Here is a 22,932-nt window from a genome sequence, read left to right on the forward strand (position 1 = left end):
TTAAGATATACAGTGTTTGCAATTATTTTGAGAAGTGACAGATAACTTAGAGATAACTTAAGGAAGCCAAGGTCCAGAGAGGTTAAATGACCTTGCCTAATTTCACATGTGTAGTTAGTACCAGAAGCAGGAGAAATAGAGCCCATTTCTTCTGAGTGTCAGTCTAGACACTTTTCACCACCTACACTGCCTGCTTTTTACAGTTACATTAATTTCTGTATAATATATATAGAAAAGAGATTTTGCCCTTAAATTCACTTAAATACACTTTTACAAGATAGAATATAACCTTCTGTGCATCACTTTTCCGGACTGAATTAATTAGATGAGCACATTTTGAAAGAACAAAAATCTAATATTCATTTTCTTTTCTATTTAAATGGGGGTTAATGTTTTTCAGATTGTTCTTAGACTCTGTGTATTAACTGTATATCTTCCCATTGTGCTTTCTGCTGAGAACTAATTAGCTGGGGAAAGAAAGTAAAGGGTTTTGAATCTTCATAATTAGATACTAGAATTATCTTTTTATTGACCAGATCATGTCATTTTGCTTATGTTTATAGGATAACCTTTTCTTGACTGGCAGGATGCTGTGAATGATTGATAATGTTTATATAAAATGGTTGAATTTTTGTTTTTAAATCTTTTGATCTTAGATTTCTGACATGATGTGTTATTGCCAGTTACTAAAGGTGAAATTGATTAGACAAAATAAAGAAACAAGGCAAATACTTTGAGTCTTATTGACCATGTCCTTTTTTTTTTTTTTTAAAGATTTTATTTATTTATTCATGAGAGACAGAGAGAGAGAGAGAGAGAGGCAGAGGGAGAAGCAGGCTCCCTGCGGAGCAGGGAGCCCGATGCGGGACTCGATCCAGGGACTCCAGGATCATGACCTGAGCCGAAGGCAGTCGCTTAACTAACTGAGCCACCCAGGCGCCCCTGACCATGTCCATATTTTTAAGAAGAATTTAAATTACAGTCTACCTATGAAAAGTTTTTTTTCATCTGATCATTGTATTAGAGTCTATTCTTTAGGATAAAATGTGCTATAGTGATAAAGTTTTACTTATTTTCAGATGTAATTATACACACACAGTTCAAAAAGTACTTACCTTTTTGAAAAAATAATGTGTGTTGTAAATCTTTTTAAGAACACAATGAGGAAAAGTTTCATTATTAGTTCATCTTTTTTCTTTCTTACTCAAAGGTAGGGCTGGTAGTGTTTATTTTCTAATGAAAAAGATTGGTATATGATCTGCTCCTCCACATACAGATACCATTGATTAAATAGAGTCCATGCATCTTTGGCCATGTTGGGGGTGGAGGGGGAGGATTAAACTCTCTCTCTCTTTTTTTTAAGATTTTTTATTTTTAAGTAGTTTGCACACCCAATGTGGGGCTCAGACTTGCAACCCCGAGATCAAGAGTCACATGCTCCACCAACTGAGCCAGCCAGGTGCCCCTAAACTCTTGATTTAAGTGTACAATATGAAAAATGTTCATGTGTGCATGAAAGTGGCTTTCCTCAGATTCTTAAAGACGTGTGGTCTATTAGGAATGGTGGCCATGCATTGACATTTGGGGTGCTACTCTGAGAGTTCTGTCAGGATGTTTTGATTTGATTCTTCAGTTGCTGTATAGTAATATATTAGCTTGCTCAGGCTGTGGTAACAAACTGGGTGGCTTAAAAAATAAAAATTTATTATCTTACAGTTCTGGAGTCTAGGAGTTTTACATTGAGGTGTTGGTTCAGTTGGTGCTTTCAAGGTCTGTGAGGGAAAGATGTCTGTGAGGGAAGGGCCTCTCTGCTTGGTTTGTCTTTGTGTCCACTTGGTGTTCTGCCTGTATGCGTATTTGTGGCAAATTTCCTCTTTTTGTAAGGATGCCAGTCATATTGCATTATTGAGTCCCACTCTACTCATTTTTACCAATTATATCAGTAATGACCCTGTTTCCAAAAATAAGGTCACATCCGGAGGTGCTGGGAGTAGGACTTGGATTTATGAGTTTGTGAGGAACACAGTTTAGCCCATGACAAGTAATGGATATTTTTTTTAAGTGACATTTTTAATGCTGATAAAAAGGGAATAGGGTAACTCTTGATGGGTAGTGAATTATGGCATAATGGGGTACTGGTATGGTACTTGAGAGAAGAGAAGAGAAGAATAAGCAGGGAACTTCTCTAGAAATTTTACTGTGGTTGGTGATATTTGAGTCTTTAGTATGGTTTTCATATTTTGTGGACTCTGAAATGCCTCCACATTTCATCATTACTAAAGATATTGTGGAAAATCATTGAATTTAGAACAAGTTTTTGTATGGGGCCTGAGGCCTTTTAGAATGCCATCTTTCTCATCTAAAAATAGATGTGGAGTTTGGGGAGGGGATTATGGTGATTTATTTTTCGAAAGCCATTTTGTGTTCATCTTCCTTATTATAGTGAGTAATAACTACTTTGGCCTTACCAAACTTTAGTAGTGCTGGCTTCAACCTTACTTACTTTAAAAAGAATTGAAATTTCAGTTTGGATAACATATAATCAGAATTTTAGGAGCAGGAAGGTCATCTTGAGTCCCTTATTCTGTGGGTGAGGAAATCTAGGACTTAGGTTATGCAGGGAGGTCACACTGTAAGTTTCTTGTTTACTGTTTTATCATTTAGCTCAAAGCTTTCATGAGGAGTGTAGGTGTTCATTATATTTTTTGAATTGGAGACAGATTGGAAGTGCTAAGGCTTAATTCATATCCCAAAGACTAAGCTTAATTAAAGCAATTTTAAAACAAATTCTTAGGTTTTGGTTTCAACAATTCATTTTATAATGGTAACATCCTCCTTTGCTCCTTTTATAGAAGATGGTAAATCTAGAGAATAAGCATATTGAAATAAAAATATCTGTCCAGATCTGTAAATTACATGGTGCAGAGCCTTTTCTGCTTATCAGTTGCATTGTCATCAACTTTTCCTCCTGAGGGCCCCAAAACAAACTAGCCTCAAAGGGCATTTGAGTTGGAGAGTATTGTTCTTTGTTTCTTTATAGTGTATTCAACATTTTATGTAGTAATTCATGTTGATTTATATAGCAAGTACTCCTAAAACTAAAGTGGTATAAGATGTACTCGGTGAATAGGTACAGGGAACAAACAGTTGGGGACAAATAATGGTTTGTCCTCTTTAGAATGAGGAAATTGGAAATGGGTCTCATAAAATAAGGGTATTCAATTAAGTTATCCCTAAGGTCTAGCTTGAAAATCATGGTTCTGTTAAATGGGTGTTGAGGATGATGATTTAAGCAGGATGGTTGGCTATCTCCTACATCTCTATTTTTTTAAACCCTGTAGTTCACAATTTATCTTTCAAATGAACCTTGTTACTTGCATTTACTATAAAATATATAATTACCATAATTAAGGTGGGTAATTAGGAAGAGCTTGTCAAATCATGAACATGGTACATGGTATACTGGAGATAAAGAAGCCTGATTTATAGAAATACTTTTTAAAATGAGCTTCCAAATACTCGAACAGATTTTCCTCGGTTCAGTGTACTTTAAAGAGAAAAGATTGTCTGTCGCAAATTTTTCTGACAACCATTTACGGATAATTTTACCTTATTCTTTATAACATAATCTGCTTTCTACTAATAGAGTCAAATTTAAAAGTTTGTATTTTATATTGCTTCCCATCCTATTAAATCTGACTTGGCAGGTGCTGGTCAGGCTCTTTGAGGAATGTGTTGGTGGTGGTGGGACAGTTGAAAACAAAAGCACTTTGATGGTGCTTTCATTGGATCACAGTTTCCTTTTCTGTTTTCTGGTTTCCGGAGAGAGGCTTGTCTTTCTGGAGTGAATTACATAGTGTTTCATATATATTATGACTTTTTTATAATAGATGAAGATGAACATTTGAATAGCTGTGTTGCTGTTTTTTTTTTTTTAAATGGAACTGAGTACTTCTTACAAACTAATCATTCTTCAATAAAGGCGTTAATGTTGCACAGATGGTAGCAAAGTACTTTGATTTTTAATAAGGCACTAGTTTGTCAAAGAGATTTCTCAACTTCTGTTGTGAAACCTATAATAGAATAATTTGAAAGGCACACAATGTACATAATTATAATCCTTTGATGTAGATTAATGATAGCTAAATCACATTTTTTAATTGCCTCCTTCTATAGTTTATTATTAAATTTTAAGAAAAAACTTGGCTAAGCTGCTCCTTAGCAACATGTGCATCTCTGTTTCTCGATATTTTGTGGTTTTCTCAGAAATATTTATATTCAGAGAATAGAATTTTTTAAAATGTCATCATTAAGAAATTTACTGTGTAGAGGAAGGACCAGTATTTTTCTTCATGAAAAGAATATGACAATTTATTGTGCTTCGAAGCATTCACTCATAAAAATTGTTGTAGCTGTTAATAATATGATTTGTGTTCCAGCAGGGGTGGTGCTTTTGCTTTTTACAGTCTTAACTTAGATAACTGTAAAATCCAGGATTTACAATCACATTTGCTGTTGTGGTCCTTGCTTAGTTACGACAAGAAGCGCAATTTCAAAAGCAAGTCATTTCTGATATAGTCTCAAATCTAGAGGAAAGGTCAACATGAAATCTTCCTGAGCGTATGCATTGTTACTGGATGATTAGTAAATTATTGTGTACATATAAATTACATGAACATATGCTCTTTTCATTCACTTCTTTATAAGTTAAGGGGTAGGTACACCCGAATATGAAATTGTTGTCTTAAATTTTAGATTTAGATTTTTTAGTCAGTTGTGTTGCTGCTACTTTAATTTTCCCTTAAGTGCCTAATTCGACATTTTGTAAATTTTTTTAAGTATTAAGGACTTCAGCATTTGACTTGTGTTTAATTGAAAATGTCATCATCTAGCTTTAAAATAAATTTTAGAACATCAAATACAAGTGTTTTACAGACTACCAGAGGATTAACCTTTCAGTCTTTGTAATCCTTAGTCTTAAAAAAACAATTCTGGTAACAACTTCATGTTGACCTTTCCTCTAGATTCGAGATTATATGACAAATGACTTGTTTTTGGAAGTCTACCGATCACTGCAGAGAAAAGACCTTGTTAGAAATTAGACTTAGTCTCTGTGTGAATGGATACCTTATTCTGATTGTTTTTATTTCCAAGATCCTGACCTGATAACATTTTGTGGGTCAGCTGATGTTCAGCCAGGACATAAGAAGAGTGCCCCAGAGTCTGACGTTACTCAGATACACACTCCTGCTTCCAGCTGGGTTTGCTGGCTCACTGTCTAGCCAGTTGTAATGCTTCCATTTGCCCCAGGAGGAAGAGATGGCTTCTCTGGAGTAGAAGGGAGTTTGACTGAATTCCTTTGCTAGGCAGAGTATAAGGTCTATGAAATTTCTACAGAGTTAAATACAAAATCATTTGTTTTTTATAATCCACTAGTTTTCATTTTTTCTTACCTGTTTAAAGTGCCATCTTTACTTGGCAGATCTATTTATAAAGATAGTTTTATACTCAAGAAATAAGAGGTGAAAGAGGAATAGAAGAATCAATTTTGAACTTAAGAGTTTTGAGAGATTGTAGTTACTAATCCTCTGGTGTATTAATAATTTTAAACTGATAATAGTGTTTTGTGTGAATAAAAAATACCTGAAAGGAATTCAGAAATAATATTTCATAATTTCCTTTTCTCTTGCTGTTATTTTAAGACATGAGGATGTTGAGAAGAAATGTATTCCCAGAAACAAATAAGAAAAATGAAACTAAAATTATGTTTTATCTGTTAAATATTAAAACTTTTCAGGAATAAGCACACTTGACAATTTTATATAACACCTTAGTAGCATCAGACACATTTATTTCCTACACAGCAGATGTTACCAGTTCTTAGAGTAAGATGCCATTGGTTTTCTTCTTAAAGTAACTTAGTTTTAGAACTTTGTTAAAACTTTGCTTTAGATTCTGTAATGTAAGAGAAGGCTTATAAAGAGTTCTCTTCATCTTGAATGAGGAGTAATGTCTCAGGAGAAATACATAATCAGATAGCTTCCTTTTTCTTCTTCTTTTTTAAAGATTTTATTTATTTATTTGAGACAGAGAGAATGAGAGACAGAGAGCATGAGAGGGAGGAGGGTCAGAGGGAGAAGCAGACTCCCCGCCGAGCAGGGAGCCCGATGCGGGACTAGATCCAGGGACTCCAGGATCATGACCTGAGCCGAAGGCAGTCGCTTAACCAACTGAGCCACCCAGGCGCCCCTCTTTTTTTTTAAATAGGATGAATAAAACATATTCCAAGTGCTCTAGTTGGTCAAAGGAGATTAAGTCTGTGTTAATTTGGAGAATGAGTATCAGGCAGTAGGAAATTGTTAGGTTGTTAATCCTGAAAGGTGGTGGTGGTGGTGGTTTTCCAGTTTACCTGCCTTTCCTGTGCTCGCTCTTTGACCTGGAACAGCCTCATGGTAATCCAGTTCTTGTGGAGGAGAGAAGTGCTGGATTGGGCGACCGTCCTCCCTCTCCTTTAATTTCTCATCTTTATGTGAGAGAATTGGATGTATGACTCTCAAGTTTTCTTCTAGCCCTTAAAGTCTAACCTCTCATATAAATACTTGTCAAGGTTTAAGAGCAGATATCAAATAATTTATTCATCAGTATTTTTTCAGCACTGTTGATTGTGCTCACAACTGTGCTGGGCTGATCTGGGTTGGTTTTACCTGTCTGTGTGGGGTGGGAGGCAAGAATGTTGAGGGCAATGTTTTTTAAAGAAAAATGAATGGGCTTAAAGGCAAAAACAAAATAGGACAACTTGAAGGGGGATCACTGACAGAATCAGAAGTAGATCACTATACAACTCATTCACTGAGTGTTTCTTAAAAATCTGTTAATGGGCAAGATTGGTAGGTCTAAAAAATGCAATGCATATAGAGATTATAATACATACATAGTGTGAAGAAAAACTCACTTTGCCTGTGTGTTTCCTTTTTTTCACTCTGATGCCGGATGTGTGGGTTTTCCCCACATTAAGTCATTCTGTGACACTGAGTGTCCTACAGTTTCTTTCACTCAGTTCTGACACTGCTTGCCTGCAGATAATGTCAAAGCCACAGGTTAAGAGCTCAGTCACACAAGACTTTAGTGCTGACTATGTATTGGAGGTTCCCATGACTTCCTTGGGTTTGATTAATTTGCTAGAGTGGCTCATGGAACTCAAGAAAATGTTTTACTTACTAGATTACTGTTCATTATAAATGGATATAACTCAGGAGCAGCCAGATAGAAGAGATTCACGTAGGGCAAGGCATGAGGGAAAGGGTGTGAGGCTTATATACCCTCTGTGGGTGTGCCGCTCGCCCAGCACCTCCAGGTGTTCACCAACTTGGAAGCTCTCCAAACCCTTCCTTTTGGGTTTTTTCTTTTAAAGGCTTCATTACGTAGACACAGTTGATTAAATCCTTGGCCATTGGTGATTGATTCAACGTGTATCTTCTCCCCTCTTGAAGGTTGAGGGTGAGACTGAAAGTTGTAACTCTAATCTTGATTGGTTCCCCTGGCAACCAGCCCCCATCCCTAGAGAGACTCCGGAAATCACCTCATTAACATAAGCTTCGGTGTGGTTGAAAGAAGCTGTGATGAATAACAGAAGACACCCATTTCCTCTGGAACTATTTTAGGCACTGGAACTACGACTAAAGACTTAAAACAAAAGATGCTCCTATGGATTCTCTAGGACATTACAAGGGTTTTTGGACCTCTGTACAGGGAACCGTAGATGAAAACCAAATCTATTTTCTTACTATAAATTATAGTATCACCTATAGTGTGTACTTAGTGAAAAGTTTTGATGTTTATTTAGTAAAAATAAGTATGAGTTCAAATGCCACCTCTTTTCAGCAGCCACGTTTATAACCTTAAACAGATTTTGTTTGCTGTTTAATTTACATAAGAAATAAAAGCATTCTTTTTTACAACTGATTAAACTATATCAAAGTGTATAAAGTGTGAAAGTCCTCCTCTACCCTTTTCCCTCTGCTGAAAGTAGAAAATCCCTTTCTTTTACAGAGGTACTTATTCATTGTTTAACTTTATATTTTTTCTTTTGTGAATTTATGAAACTATTTGGACATAAATGCAGTAGAACTTTTAGAACATAAATGGGATTGTGCCACACTTAAAAGTGTCTTGAAGATCTCTGGGTTGTCCACTGATGTATATAGTGACCACATACGATTTTGTAGTCTACCTGCTCCATAGTTCACCAATTGCTGATTGATGAACACTGCTTTTTTTCCCTAATTTATGCTATTCCAGATACTGCTGCAGTTAACATTCTTACACATTTATGTTTGCAAGTACATGCGTGGGTATTTTCTATACTTGGTAAGAAAGATGACTAGAAGTGAAATTGCTTTGTGAAAGGGTATACACATTTACAATTTGCAAATATCTTACCATCTTGCCTTTGAAATTCCTGGATTTGATTTGCTAATGTTTTATATAGCAATTTTGCATCTTTGATCATAATTGGCAAAGGCCTCATTGTGGAATCCTGCACACACAGTGGGTTGCAATACAGGAAATGAACTCTAACCTTGGGGAATTATAGTAAGCAGAAATAGGTCTGCTCTTTTTCCCACAGGGAGACATTGCCACATCCCTCAGAGAGGCTCGCTGGGAACACAGTCCTAAGAAGTGGTCTGGGTGAAGAGCAGCCAGGGCCTTCTTGGCATACCCTGCAGAAACATCCCTGGCAGCTTGTGTCCCCCACATCAGTGTGTCTAGGTGCCTTCAGTGGTGTAAGCCAGAAATATGTGAATCATCTTTGTCATTGCTGCCTTCTTGTATTCACTGCATCACCAAATTCTGTAAATTTTTTTTTTTTTTTAAGATTTTATTTATTTGCGAGAGAGAGAATGAGAGATAGAGCATGAGAGGGAGGAGGGTCAGAGGGAGAAGCAGACTCCCTGCTGAGCAGGGAGCCTGACGTGGGACTCGATCCCGGGACCCCGGGATCATGACCTGAGCCTAAGGCAGTCGCTTAACCAACTGAGCCACCCAGGCGCCCCAAATTCTGTAAATTTTATCTCCTAAATACTTTTCAAAGAGTTCTTCCCCCTCCCCCCCTCTACCACCTCTCCAGTCTGTTATCATTTACTTATACTCCTACTTTGGCCTCTAACCCATTGCCTTCTTCCAATGTGTTTTCTCTCCAGTCAGGACTGATCTTGTAAAACATAGATGTAGTCATGCCATCTGACTTACATAAAACATTTTATTGGTTTGAGAAACAGCAAGGAGGTCCAGTGGCTAGAATGGAATAAGGAGAGAACAGGAGAGGAGATCAGGAAGGTAATGGAAAATCAGGTTGTTTCTGACCCGTTAGATGGCTACTAACATTTTGGCTTTTATTCAGAGTCAGAGTAGAAGTCAGGAGGGTTTTAGTGACATGATTTGACCAGTTATAAAAGGATCACTGACTGCTGTGTTAAGAATACACTTATGGGGGAGGAAGCAAGTACATAATCGGAGAGATTATTTAGGAGGTTGTTATAATAATCTAGTGCAAGATGATGGTGTCTTATACCATGCTGGCAGGAATGGAGGCAGTAAGAAGTGGTCAGATTTTGGATGTATTTTGTAGGTAGAACTATAGAACTTGCATTTTGCATAGAGGATATCAAAGAGAGCCAAGTTTGATTCCTGAGCTACTGGATCGATGATGTGTCATTTACTGAGATGGGGATGACTGTAGGAGGTTTGGGAGGATTTGGATCAGGAGCTCAGTTTTAGTCATGTTCAGTGTGAAATACTTACTAGGAGTAGACTTGCATGTAAGAGCTGTTTAGTAGGCAGTCGAATATTAGTCCGGAGTTCATGGAAGAGGTCTGGGCTGTACGTACATGTTTGAAGTTGTTCGTGTATAGATAGATAGATGTAAGGTTACCAAAGGAGTGATTGCAGATGAAGAAGTCCCAAGCCCTCCCACTTGAGAGGCTGATGGAATGAGGAATACCAGCAGTAAAACTTGAGGCTGAGCTCTTCATAGAATGCTTCTGCTTACCTGTCGGACTCAATTTTCTGCTCCTTCTCCAAGCTCCAGCCACAGTGGCTTTCTGTCCATTGAATGTGCTAAGCTCATTTCCAACTTAAGACCTTGGTACTTGCTCTCCTTCTACTTGGGAGCCACTTTCCTAGATCCTTATGTGGCTGCTTCTCTTTTGTCATTTGTCGTGAGGTCTCAGCTCAGAAGTGAGTTTCACAGAGAGGCCTTCCTTGATGACCTTAGCTAACGCAGCGAGGTGTTTGTACAAGAATCCTCACCCACAAAATGTAGCACCTGGTCTACTTAGGAGCAGTGATTCTTTTTTTAGATTCTACTGAATCTTCGTACGAGTTTTAATATCTGATTATTAATAAAATGTTAAAATAATTTTTATAGTATACATGTTATAACTGTATAGCTTGATGAATTTTCACAAACTGAACTTACCCAGAAGAATTGACAGTATTCTCGAAGCCCCTCTTGTTGCCCCTTTTCAGTCACTAACTCCTTTCCCCATAGTTACTGGATAATCACTATTTTGACTTAACTCATCAGATTCGTTTCAGCTGTTTTCTTTTGTATCTGGCTTCTTTTGCTGAAGAATATATTTGAGTATGTAGTTGTAGTTCATTCATTCACATTAATTTCTGGTTTACATAGCTTGAGGTTATATTAGATGGACCTAAAGAGTTGTGACTATTGTCCTTAAACCCCTAGATTGATTTTGTCTGAAGTCAGTTGAACTCACAAGTCTCTGAGTTCTCCAGTTTTGTTCTTCTTAAGTGTTGATTTGGCTATTCTAGGTCTTTTACTTTCCATATTATAGTTCCTTTGCTTTCTCATGTAAATTTTAGAATCAGCTTGTCTATTTTTACAAAAAAAGCCTGGAATTTTCATTGGATTATATATAGTCTGTAGATCTATTGGGGAGAATTGACATCTTAGCAATTTTGAGTCTTCCTATTCATGAACAGTGTTTCATAATTTTCATAACTTGTACATACTTTGTTAGATTTACTTAAGTACTTTTTTGTACTATTTTAATGCCAATTTTTTTAAAAAAAATTTCATTCTGCATTTGTTCATTGTTATTATAGTTATTATATAGAAATATAGTTGAAGTTGAATTTGGTATATTGACTTTGTATTCTATGACCTTGGTAGGTTAAAGGTACTTGTTAGTTTCATTAATTAAAAAAAAAAGTTCTTTGGGATATTCTATATAGTGATGCAAGTCAATTGTAAATAGATACAGTTTTATATCTTCCTGTATAATCTGTGTGCCTTTTAGATCTTTTTCTTACTTTGGTGTGCTGTCTAGACCTTTCATTATGTTGCTGAATAGAAGTGGTGAGAACAGACATCTTTGCCTTGTTCCTTTGTAGGAACAAAATGGTAGTTGCAGTCCTTTACTGTTAAGGAGGATAGTAGCTCTGTGTATTTTTGTAGATGCCCTTCATCAGGTTGAAGAAGTTCCTATCCTTAACTTGCTGATTCTTTTTTAAAATCATAAATGGATATTGGATTTTGTCTTTTTTTTCCCTGTACCTGTTGAGAAATTCATATGGTTTTCTTTTAATTTGGCCATGTAGTGAATTATTGATTGTTGTAGTGAATTACTGATTATTGTAGTATATTGGTTGTTTTCCAGAAGTATTTTTAAAAAATTAAGCATCATTTAGCAAGTCTTAATTTTTTTGACTACTGCTTATTAAATCCCATATCTGACTGCCTATCTGTCGATCTAGTATATCTTTTCTCCATGGCTCTTATTACCACCAGCATGCTGTATGTTCTATTTATTTATTTGTCTATTCTGCCCATCCTCAGTGGAATTTAAGTTCCATGTTTAGTTCTCTGTTATATCGCCAGTCCCTAGAATGTTGTCTGGAATTAAAGTAGGATTCTGTAAATATTTGTTCAGTAAGTGAATATCTGCTCTCAAGGAGTTCATAGTCTAGGAGGGGAGAAAGCGGTACAGAAATGTGATACAACTTAGGAGAACTAAAAACACAATTCTTTGGGAGCTCAAGCTGGGGGAGACTAAGTTCATGTAACAGATTTCTTTTCCTTTTTTCTATCAGATTTGAAAGAAGATACATCTAGGGAAAATTTATTTAATGATGCAGAAAATAAGAAGAATTCAATAAAAATGTGGTTTAGTCCTCGAAGTAAGAAGGTCAGATATGTCATGAGTAAAGTTTCAGTGCAAACCCAGCCTCAAGTGATAAATGATGAGAATGCTCAGCAGGCTTCCATGTACGAATTTGTTTCTACAAGTCCTCCAACAAGTGTTTCTGAGAAGGCTAAAAAGGCTTCTGCAAGATCTGGAAAAAAACAGAAGAAGAAAACTTTAGCTGAAATCAACCAAAAATGGAACTTAGAGGCAGAAAAAGAAGATGGTGAACTTGACTCCAAAGAGGAATTAAAGGAAAAGCTGGTGTCCTTCTGCAACCAGCCGTCTGTTATCCCTAATCCTCAGACAAATGGTGAGATAGACTTACTCGCCAGTGGCTCTGCCGTGGAATCACAGGGTTGTGGCAGCCTAACTGAAGTCTCTTTACCAGTGGCTGAGCACATAGAGTCCCCAGCAACGGAGAGCAGGAATGAAGAAGTGACTCCCAAGAAGAAGCTCTGTGCAAATCCTCATCCATCTAAGCAGTGCTTGCTGTCAGGTCCCAGTGGGCAATGTGCGTGTCGCAGCAGACGGTCCAGTCCCGTCCCTAAGAGATGCAGGAGCAGCATTCCTGGCACCAGCAGGCAGCACATAGTGCTTTCGGAAAACAAACCGTCGCCTGGCTGCCCCTCACCACCCTCAAGCAAACTCAAAGTTGGTGACACATTAAGGCGGAGAAAGAGTAATGTATCGGACGAGTCCATGAGCCTCTCACGAGGTATGCCACCTGCTGCACTGAACAGCCCAAGTTACAGACGGATGATGTCTAGCCCCTCAGCAGCGAAGCTGTCACCCACTAGCCTTATGGCTGTGAAAAGAAATCATAGAGGAGAGACTCTGCTCCATATTGCTTCCATTAAGGTAGGATGCTTACCCTGAAATACAGTTTTGGAATGAGACCAGCCATAAAACAATTTCTGCGGGGCTTATGAACAGTGACATAAGATGACTAGGATAATTAGCCTACCACATGTGATACTTCCTTTAAACCAGAGAAGAAAATTCACAGGGACCGCCTCCCCACCTCAAAGCAGTGGCCCCTGGGCCTGAGGAGCATGATCTTGCAGGAGAAAACTAGTATTTCAATATTTCAGCTTCTACTTTGCCAAGGGCTTTCATTTGTCTATTCCATAATGGTTTTGTTCAGTTTTCACCACATTCTCCTGCTTTATGAATACAGACAATTGCCAAGTTCTGCTGGCAGCACATCTTTACCTAGCCAGAGAGCTAGGGACTATGTGGGAGGTGACAGACTTCTGTATGTCGGATGCTTGTCGTGGGCACTGCCAGGATTTGCAAGGTTGAAAGTTGTGGTCCGTACCTTTTTCCAATGACCTGGAAATTTGACTCTCAGAACTGGCTCCCATGGTTGACCATGAAGGAGTTTGTCTGTATCCCACAGCCAGCCATTTCTTTACTAGCCTGTCCATTAAAGTTACCTCTCTTTATTTACTGCCTCAACACTGGAGGTGTGGCAGTGTGAGTTTTTGGGAACCTAGCCCGTTTGTCAGGCATGAGATGTACTTGCAAGGGTTCATCTTTGCAGCTGACTCAAGAACCGCACATACGGGGAGCACTTAGCACCAAGCTTCATAGACTTTGTGATTTCATGCAAGTGTTATCAAAATAAAATACGGGAGAGCTTAGGACTGAATTAGGGATAACTTTTATGATCTTTTAGTAAATACGCCAGGAAATCCTTGAGTCTTTTGCATGCGTAGAGAACTTTGGGGGATCTGGAAGCCATTGGAGACTCCCAAACATAGGGCTGGTCGGCAACATGAAACATCTGGGAAGAACATGGAGTAGACATTGAGCCCAGGCATTCCTATATTTTTGTATGGAGAAAGGGAAAAGCATAAAAAGGAGTTTCCCCAACTGTTGGGGTTTTCTTTCTTTTTTTTAAAGATTTTATTTATTTGACAGAGAGATAGAGAGCACGAGTAGGCAGAGAGGCAGGCAGAGGGAGAGGGAGAAGCAAGCTCCCCGCCGAGCAGGGAGCCCAATGTGGGACTCGATCCCAGGACCCTGGGATCATGACCTGAGCTGAAGGCAGACGCTTAACAGACTGAGCCACTCAGGCACCCCTGAATTTTTGTTATTTATAAATGTCCCTTATAGATGGATGCCTGTTCGCTTCTATTCTTTTGCTTTTATAAACAGTGCTGTGGTAAGCAATCTTTGTTTCATATGTGAGGGGGTGTGTCTTTAGACTAAATTCCTGGAAGTGGACTTCTGAGTTAACGTTAGGCATCTGTTACCTTATTTATCTTGATAACCTCCGTACTTGGCAGTAGAAGGGTCTTAGTAAATATCCGGACTGCCTAAATTCAGGCTACTTGAACGTAGAGAGCTACTCTATTGCCTGCAGATTCTGTTTGTAATGATCAGTTCTCAAATCCTTTTTTCCCCTCAGAATCATGGATTTACAGATGAGCCATCTAGTTTTTGGACATCCAGCAGTATTTTAATGCAAACCCCACACAGGATTATTCTTGAATTCCTTATTTATACTGTCATTTTATTACACTGTGGAATTTCAAGCAGAGTATTCATTAATATGATGTCTGGGATGTTGTGCATATTCTCATTTAACCAGAACAAAAGTTGAGATCCAGTCGGTTCTCTTTATTGCCTGTGTTTCTATTTGTATTTAAATGTGAATGTCACCTATGGTTAAAATGCTACTGAGAACATTGTTATAAATGTGAGATTTTATGAGAAAGTGTTACACCTAAGTAGAAACTAAGATAAGCACTCATTATTTGTTCTTCTGGTATAATTTTTAAAACCTTAGTATTTGATATTTCTTTAGACATAGAGAAAATTTTGTTATTATGTCACCTTTGCTTGAAGATTGGTAGTTTTGGAATAAACATCCTCAAGTTTCTAGCAGATTATTAAAATCGTAATGATTACTCATAATTCATGGTACAGCACTGAATGTATCATGAAATAGAAGAAAGAAAGGCTTGACCTTGGCATGTCATGATACACTTTTTATTTTTTTTAAAGATTTTTATTTATTTATTTGACAGAGAGAGACACAGCGAGAGAGGGAACACAAGCAGGGGGAGCGGTAGAGGGAGAAGCAGGCTTCCTGCCGAGCAGAGAGCCTGATGCGGGGCTCGATCCCAGGACCCTGGGATCATGACCTGAGCCGAAGGCATACATTTAACAGCTGAGCCACCCAGGTGCCTCCATGATACACTTTTGATACAGACATAATGAATCATATTTTGAAGGCAACTTACAAGGCATGATACACTTAACAAAGGTGATGGGAATCTCCTGGGTGGAGAGAGAACGTCCCTTGTGAGGAGTCTCCTTCAGGGTTTGACTTTATAATTCATTGTATTTTAAGGTAGTCATGTTGTGTGTAAAGACACGTTACTACATATCCTTCATGCTACCTTCCTGAGAAAGTAGCAGAGAACTTTGAAGCAAACTCGCATCTATGATATTTTCAAGATTCTAATTTCTAGAACATCCCTTGGACTCAGTATCCATTTTTCCCTCTGTCACCCACCACTTTTATAATACTGAACCTCCTTAATATCAGGAACTTACCATCACAGACTAGGGTGTCAGAATCATCTGTGAAACTGTTTTATTCAGTAAAGTCTGAGAAGCCAGGGAAGTGTTTAATGTATTTTAGAACTTCATTCTGGATGACTAAAAAGATTTTCTAATATCTAGTTGCCAAAAGAAGAAGTTTTAGGTAGCTGATTAGTTCATTTATGTGGAAAAGCTTAACCATTTGGGTAAGTCATCATTATTTTAATGTCCTGTACCATTTTTATCAAGATATTTACTCTTAATTGTATTTTAGAAGAGCTAATCTTTATAATAAGGAAAAATAAGTGTGTGTGTGTGTGTGTGTGTGTTTGGAAAGTCAGTTTATACTGCTGTAACATGTATGGATGTGTGAAGAATCTTTTTGAACTAAAGGTTAGCAATAAGAAAATTGCTTGTGGTACACATCTTCCTTTATTTTCAGCCTCTTAGGTATTACTTGAGAATACCAAATCCATTTAAAATTTCTTACAAGCCTTGGTAAAAACTTTCCTTAGATGATTTTTTTTTCTTGCTGTGGTTTAAGAAAATCTCAGTTATTCTTTTAAGTTGTGGGGAGTCTAAAAGAAGTGAGTACTTATTACTCAGAAGATATTCTGTTAGCAAAGTCAGTAATTTAAAGAAATTAGAAGCAGAATTTAATTTATTTCCCAGAAACTCCATACTGGTTCAAGCTTACTCAGTTTCTGTGGGCTCTATCTAATTTTCATAATTTTATTTATGTGCATGACCTTAAATTTACATAAAGTAGAACAATGAAATTATGACAAACTTTTTAATACTATGGAGGAGAAAGCAGATTGGGTATAAATTACAAGTACTTTGCAAATTGGCTATGTGTTTTGGGGAAGTCTAGGGATGGTTTGTTAACAGAAGACACTTTGATAGTATGACGAGGTGACATGAAAGAAAAATACCACTGTCTAGCAACCTTACAAGAGAGTCTGCTTTTAGTCTTTAGATTGTCACTGTTTCTATGTGACTGTTCCCCTGTGATTCTTCGTCCCACCATTGTGTTTATATTATTTTATGGGCTTCTTTAGGTTAATATGTTTTTGTGACTACTATGTAGAATTAGAATGAGGAAATCTTTCAGAAGACTCTGTGTGTGTGTGTGTGTGTGTGTGTGTATACTTTCATGTTAAAGGTTGGAAATGTATGAATGTATGTGGTTCTCGCAGTTTATCTGCCCCAATATTCATGGGATTGTTTAAGAAAATTCAAATTTGTATCTTGACAGATGTTCCTGGTTTTATTTGGAATTGACTTGAAGATAGAGCAAATGGAGCTAAATAAATGTTAACTTGTACTAGTATAGAATTTGCACCCCTAAGAAACTATGGGAAAATGTTTTTTTAACTGAAACTGGGGCAATTGATTTGAAACATATATAATGCTTATTTTTTAGATCCATTAAGTATATAGGGTCATTTTGTTAATTTAGGAACATAAAGATGGATGTTGCAAATGGATTTTTTTTTTTTTTAAGAAAACTAAGTAAGTTATCATCTTAAGATTTCCTGTGTTTGAGAGGTAGCCCAAAACAAGCAAATAAAAGTTACTGTCTTTAGGAGACTTAGGGACTTCTAGATAATCAGACCAAGAGGGGAAAAACTCATTTCAGAAGAATATTGGAGCTGGGAGTGGGAGAGGAGAGATTTCCTTCTCCCTAAAGAAGCTCTTCACAAAACCAGTTGAACACAGCTTTGTCATAGGTAACTTTTGCCATATGTAACTTTTATTTATTCAGCCTTTTTCGGGTTAAGCTGTTTCAGTATTTGGAGGAAATAAGCCTGGCATTTGCCTAGAAAAATACCTTAGAGCAAATAAGGTGAATATAAACTAAATTGTATTAAGGATAAAGGGAGTAACTGTCAATAAGAAAACAATTTTTGGCAGTTTTAACTGAGTAATCTTGTTAGCCTTAATTTTGCTTTAAACAGTACTTGGAAATCATTTTAATGCATCCTCAAAAAGGATGTTTTTCACAAATGAAGTGATGACTTTAAATACTTCATTATCATTAGTTGATTTTTGGCTAGTGCCCTTTATTTGGTATTTTGAAATGACTTTTGATAAGGGTTGCTAATCGCAGGGATTTTATACTTGATATTCAAGGATGGACTATATGACTTCATGACTTGATACCTCAGAACAGTTCATCCATACATTACTTCTTATTTATTATTCATGAGCAGTAGGCATTAGAGAAAAGATTTACGTTTGATTCTGTCTTTAAGAAGACAGAATCTTAAAACCAAACCCAAATCTCAATATCTTCTTTCTTGATGATTTTAATTTCTTTTTATTTTTTCATTTGTCTACTAGGGCGATGTACCTTCTGTTGAGTACCTCTTACAAAATGGAAGCGACCCAAATGTTAAAGATCATGCTGGATGGACACCATTGGTAGTTTTCTCTTTGTTTTTTATTCTCATTTTGTTTATGTTTTATAGTTATTATACTTTATAGTTATATAGTTGTCTGTATATTACCCTCTGCAGTATTTACTCTCTTTTTAATCTGAAGAACTTGTATTTTCACCAAGTAAGGGAAAATGATGATTTTTCATCTAGCTTTTCAATTGTGACAGGCAAGAAATTGGCTACCTTTTCACCGACTACCTTTAGATTTAGGAATCTAGTTATACTGTATTGTGTTTTTTTTTTTTTTTTTAAGATTTTATTTATTTATTTATTTATTTGAGAGAGAGAGAGAGAAACAGCATGAGAGGGGAGAGGGTCAGAGGGAGAAGGAGGCTCCCCGCTGAGCAGGGACCCCCCCCCTCGATGCGGGACTCGATCCCAGGCCTCCGGGACCATGACCTGAGCCGAAGGCAGTCGCTTAACCAACTGAGCCACCCAGGCGCCCCTGTTAAATACTTTCTAAGTTTTTTGTTGTTTGTAATTTTTTACTATGGATCAGTTTAGGAACTAGACTTGGTTTATACACGTACAGAGTTGGTCAGCTACATTTTCTTCTTAAAAAAAGAGTAGTTGACCAAAGGCTCAGATAAATAACACCATTTTCCATGAATTGCGGAGATCTTGATCATCATGTATCTAACTAAGATTATGAATGGGGCTTTACTCTGAGTCAACACTTACAGTCTGTATGAATACTTAGATAAGAACCAATTTACTGACAAGTTCACATTTATTTTTCTCAAGTGCAATTTTATTGATATTATGCATTGTTCTTCCTCATCGCTTTTCTCCCTTCCTTTCTTCCTTACTTAGCATGAAGCCTGCAATCATGGGCACCTGAAGGTAGTGGAGTTGTTGCTACAGCACAAGGCATTGGTGAACACCACTGGCTATCAGAACGACTCACCGCTTCATGATGCCGCCAAGAACGGGCACCTGGATATAGTCAAGCTCTTAATTTCCTACGGAGCCTCCAGGAACGCCGTGTAAGTCATTAAACAGTGTTGTTTAGTTGCCTTGTATTCCTGAGTCAAGACTGTGACGGAACACACCCTGTAAGACCCAGGTAGATGGCTCCCTTTCTTGTCTTTCACAGCTGAGGTTAGACGTGACCATTATATTCTATATTTAAAATCAGCATTCGTGCCCTTTTTCTTTGGGATACTTACATTTTGAGGGCGTTTTGCTCCTTTACTTTAGAAACAATTGCCAAATTAATTTCGGAAGCTTTGATTTTTCTGCATAAATTCACTTAATTATATTCTGTAGATTGAGTCATACTTATTAATAAAAAAAGGAGTGTAGAAATAACTATTTTGTATGCTTTCCAGTACTTCAGAATTTGTATTAAAAATTATATTTTTTGTGCTTTTTCTGCATATTTAGTTAAAATATGTAAGAATTCAGATGTTGGGCAAGTGCTATCGAGTTATTTCTTAGACTTTTCACATCATTCAAATGAAGCTCTGGGTAAATTGTTTTGCGGTGTCAGGGCACAGAGATGCATTAGTGAATGCTGGCGGCTGCATTTTAAAATTGCTATTGTCAAGAGTGTCACAAGCAATTGCCGTATGTGAATTTTATATCTTTAATCTTTAATCTATAGCTTGGATCATGTCTCCCTATATATTATTTTACTCTTTTCAGTTAATGAGGGAGTTGAAATGGAAATAGAAGAACTGCCTCTTCATGTCCCCGTTGCTTATACAGGTTTGGAAAGTGCACATGAAAGTCACGCTTACTTTGACTACAGAGGCAAATAAGAATTACAAAATGCAGAGCTTCTAGGTTGTCATTTTTTTATAGCATAATTGAAAAACCAATAATGCAGGAGTGTACCATACCTTGGTGCTGTTTGTTTCAGTAAGTGTGTCTGATATCTTTTATTTTCTATCACATGTGATGAGATAGTTGGGGCAAACTCAAGGGGTACCTGTTTTTCTGTATTTTTATTTTTCTTGCTTGCACGTGCATGTATGCGTGTGTACACACACATTATATATACACACACACACACACGTGGACCAACAGATATGACCCTCCTGTGGGTATAGCCAGCCATTTGTTAAAGCAAATGGTTGCTTGGGTCAGGTGAAACTGAATAGTTTCCATCCTTGGGTTCTTAAATCAGCCATGACTACTTTAATGAATGGAGCACTGGTCAAGGCGTTAGGGAATTCAGCTTTTATTTGTGACTCCATTATTGACTTTATAGCCTCAGGCAGGTTAATTTCTGTGCCTTGGTGTCCTCACCTATAAAACATGGGTGATGCCTGCTGCTTTTCTCTTTCTTCAGAGCACAGTGAGGATTAATGAGCCAAAACACAGGGCCTGTCTGGTGGTTTGTACACCATGATTCTTCACTGCACTGTGAAGCTTATTAATATGCAAGGTGTAGGCATGAGACAGTGAGCCGACTCCGCCTTCACAGGCGCCTCTCAGATAAATGTGTTGTTTGTAAATAGGCTTACCGGGTGAAGTGGCAGATGTAGGTATCGCTGTAGCCCAGCAGCATCCAGGAGACCTTTCTGCGGTGATGGGAGTGCTCTCTATCTGTGCTGGGCCCTCGCTGCTGTTGAAATGTGCCTGTGCCTACTGAGGACCTAGATTTGAAAATGTATTTTAATCAATATAAATGGCCACATGGGCCAAGTGGCTACTGAATTGGACAGCTGCTTGATATAGTGAGGATAGTGGGGAGAGAGGATTTATTTGGTGAGAGGTTGGGGAAAACACTGGGCAGAGGTTGGTCGGGCGGCTTGGTGCCAGGACAGTGGAGATTGAATCGGGGGTGGGCACGTGTGTGGTAGCTGTTTCTAAACGTTATTCCTTCCTTTCCAGACTGGTGGTCATCATACTCTGGTATTTGCTCTGTTTTTCGCTTTCTGTTTTATTTCCTAGTAGTTGTTGGTTCACCTGACTGGCTTCACCAGTTTTCTAACTGGTTTCCTCCTTTTCCGATTATTTTTCTTTGTTCATTCCCCACACTGCAGCGTGGTTCCTAAGGCCCTGGATGGTGTGGCACCACTAAGTTCTCCAGCCTCATCTTGCTACTCTTCCTCCCATCCCCCTTTCCCTTCAGCCTTTTTTATACCAGCCTTTCTAAATCACTCCTGCTCTCCTGGTCCTGCCAGGTGCCTAACATAGTCTGTACCCACATTCATTCGTAGTGGAAGCGAGTAAGTATTTGAATGCATGAAAAGATGGTATATTTTTTCCTCTCTTTTGAAAAAGGGTCAGATCTGACGACAATAGGAATAACCTCCCTCTGCTCCCCGATTCACTGTAAGTGTGGAGTGAAAGTCTAAAACCAAGTTTCCATAAGCTGCATCTTTTCTAGGGTGGTAGCACTGGTTCCTGGTAGATGTTAGGGTAAATGATGTGTGCTCCCTGGGCAGAATCCTTAGTCTCTTGTCCATTGGGCATCCATAGTATGTTACCTTTTGTGGGGTCATGGCTTCCCATTCCTACAGCCTTGACATTTTTAAGATCTGTTTTTCTTTCTGCCAGTGTTCTGTATTTTTAAGTACTGACAAGTGACAATAGATGGAATTCATTGTTTGACTTTCTCTGTTTAAGCATAGAGCATGGGGAGGGGAGCCTGGGGGGCTGTATGGACTTCTTACTACTCTTTTTTTTTTTTTTGCCTGATGCTCTTGTTCGTTTTAAGCCATTAATATCTCTGACTCTAGAGTCTGAGTTGGCAAGCATATTATTTTTATTTTCTCTGCTTATATTTTTATTTCTCTTACATTTTTATTTCTGTTTATGTCTCTTTTACCCTTAATGGAACTCTTCTCTCAATCACCAGGACTAGACTCTTTCTATCCCTGGAAGAAGAAGGGTTGGAACCGGAAAGGGTGAAGGCTGTTCTTCTGTCCTTCCCTCTTGATGGCTTGGTACTTGGACTAATTGAAGTTGTACGTGGGTAGGGTCTATCTACTTTTTCTGAGTTTCCAAAGGGCAGTCTTCAGCTCTATAACAGACATTTTGTTAGTTGTCTTCATTCTTTCGAGGTTGAGGTAGTTTTCTTACTCGGATGCCTTCATTTTCTGGGTCTCCAGTGACATCCTGTTAGGTCCTCTCAGACTCTCGCCACTGCTCCTTTACTTCCTCATCCCTCATTGTTTATCTGCTCCTGGTGTTCTAGTGGAGTGAACAGACAGATCAGTGCCTTCATAGGTCAGTGCACAAGATTCTGTGGAAATCTAGATTGGGGGCTCTAAGTGTGACTAGAGGAAGTCATAAAAGGCTTTCTAGTGGAAGGAGCACTTCCACAGAATTGTGAAGAAGAGGAATAGGAGGATGGGCTTTCCAGAAGGAGTTGATGGGTATTAAGATACACTGTAGCCAAGGCCGTTGTCCTTTCAGCTCTAGAAGCTTTGGTGATGGTAAGACTGGTATGAATGGGAGGACGATGGCCACTGAAGAGGCTGGGGAAGGTGGCCTTGTGTGCCAGAGGGGTCAAGTTTTACACCGAAACCTTCCCCCCAGCACAGGGGCTGGGAGCTCAGTGGAGAGGTGTGTCCAGTAACCCAGGGAGGTGAGTCTGAGCTAAAGTAGTGGTGGGGACAGTGGTGGCGGAGGGAGAGAATTCACTCTTTTTATCAGCTTTTTCCTTCACATGAAGTCTGGTACACTGTGTTAAGAAACAACTTATCAGGGTTGTGACTGAAATTGAGTAAGGGTATGGATTATAGTGGATTTAATAAACTTGATTTTTC

The 22,932-nt window shown here is 38.1% G+C and overlaps 1 protein-coding gene across 1 annotated transcript in view; it reads left to right on the forward strand.

Annotated features, from left to right (window-relative positions):
• Window positions 1-22,932, forward strand: part of BARD1 (BRCA1 associated RING domain 1) — a 76,827-nt gene that overhangs the window by 17,040 nt on the left and 36,855 nt on the right. The window contains exons 4-6 of the mRNA XM_035007218.1: window positions 12,115-13,067; window positions 18,111-18,191; window positions 19,022-19,194. Coding sequence (XP_034863109.1) covers window positions 12,115-13,067; window positions 18,111-18,191; window positions 19,022-19,194 — 1,207 coding nt within the window. The remainder of the gene's footprint in view (window positions 1-12,114; window positions 13,068-18,110; window positions 18,192-19,021; window positions 19,195-22,932) is intronic.

Source organism: Mirounga leonina, unplaced genomic scaffold (genome assembly GCF_011800145.1).
Source record: "Mirounga leonina isolate KUSES-001 unplaced genomic scaffold, KU_Mleo_1.0 Mir_151, whole genome shotgun sequence".
Taxonomy (NCBI): domain Eukaryota; kingdom Metazoa; phylum Chordata; class Mammalia; order Carnivora; family Phocidae; genus Mirounga; species Mirounga leonina.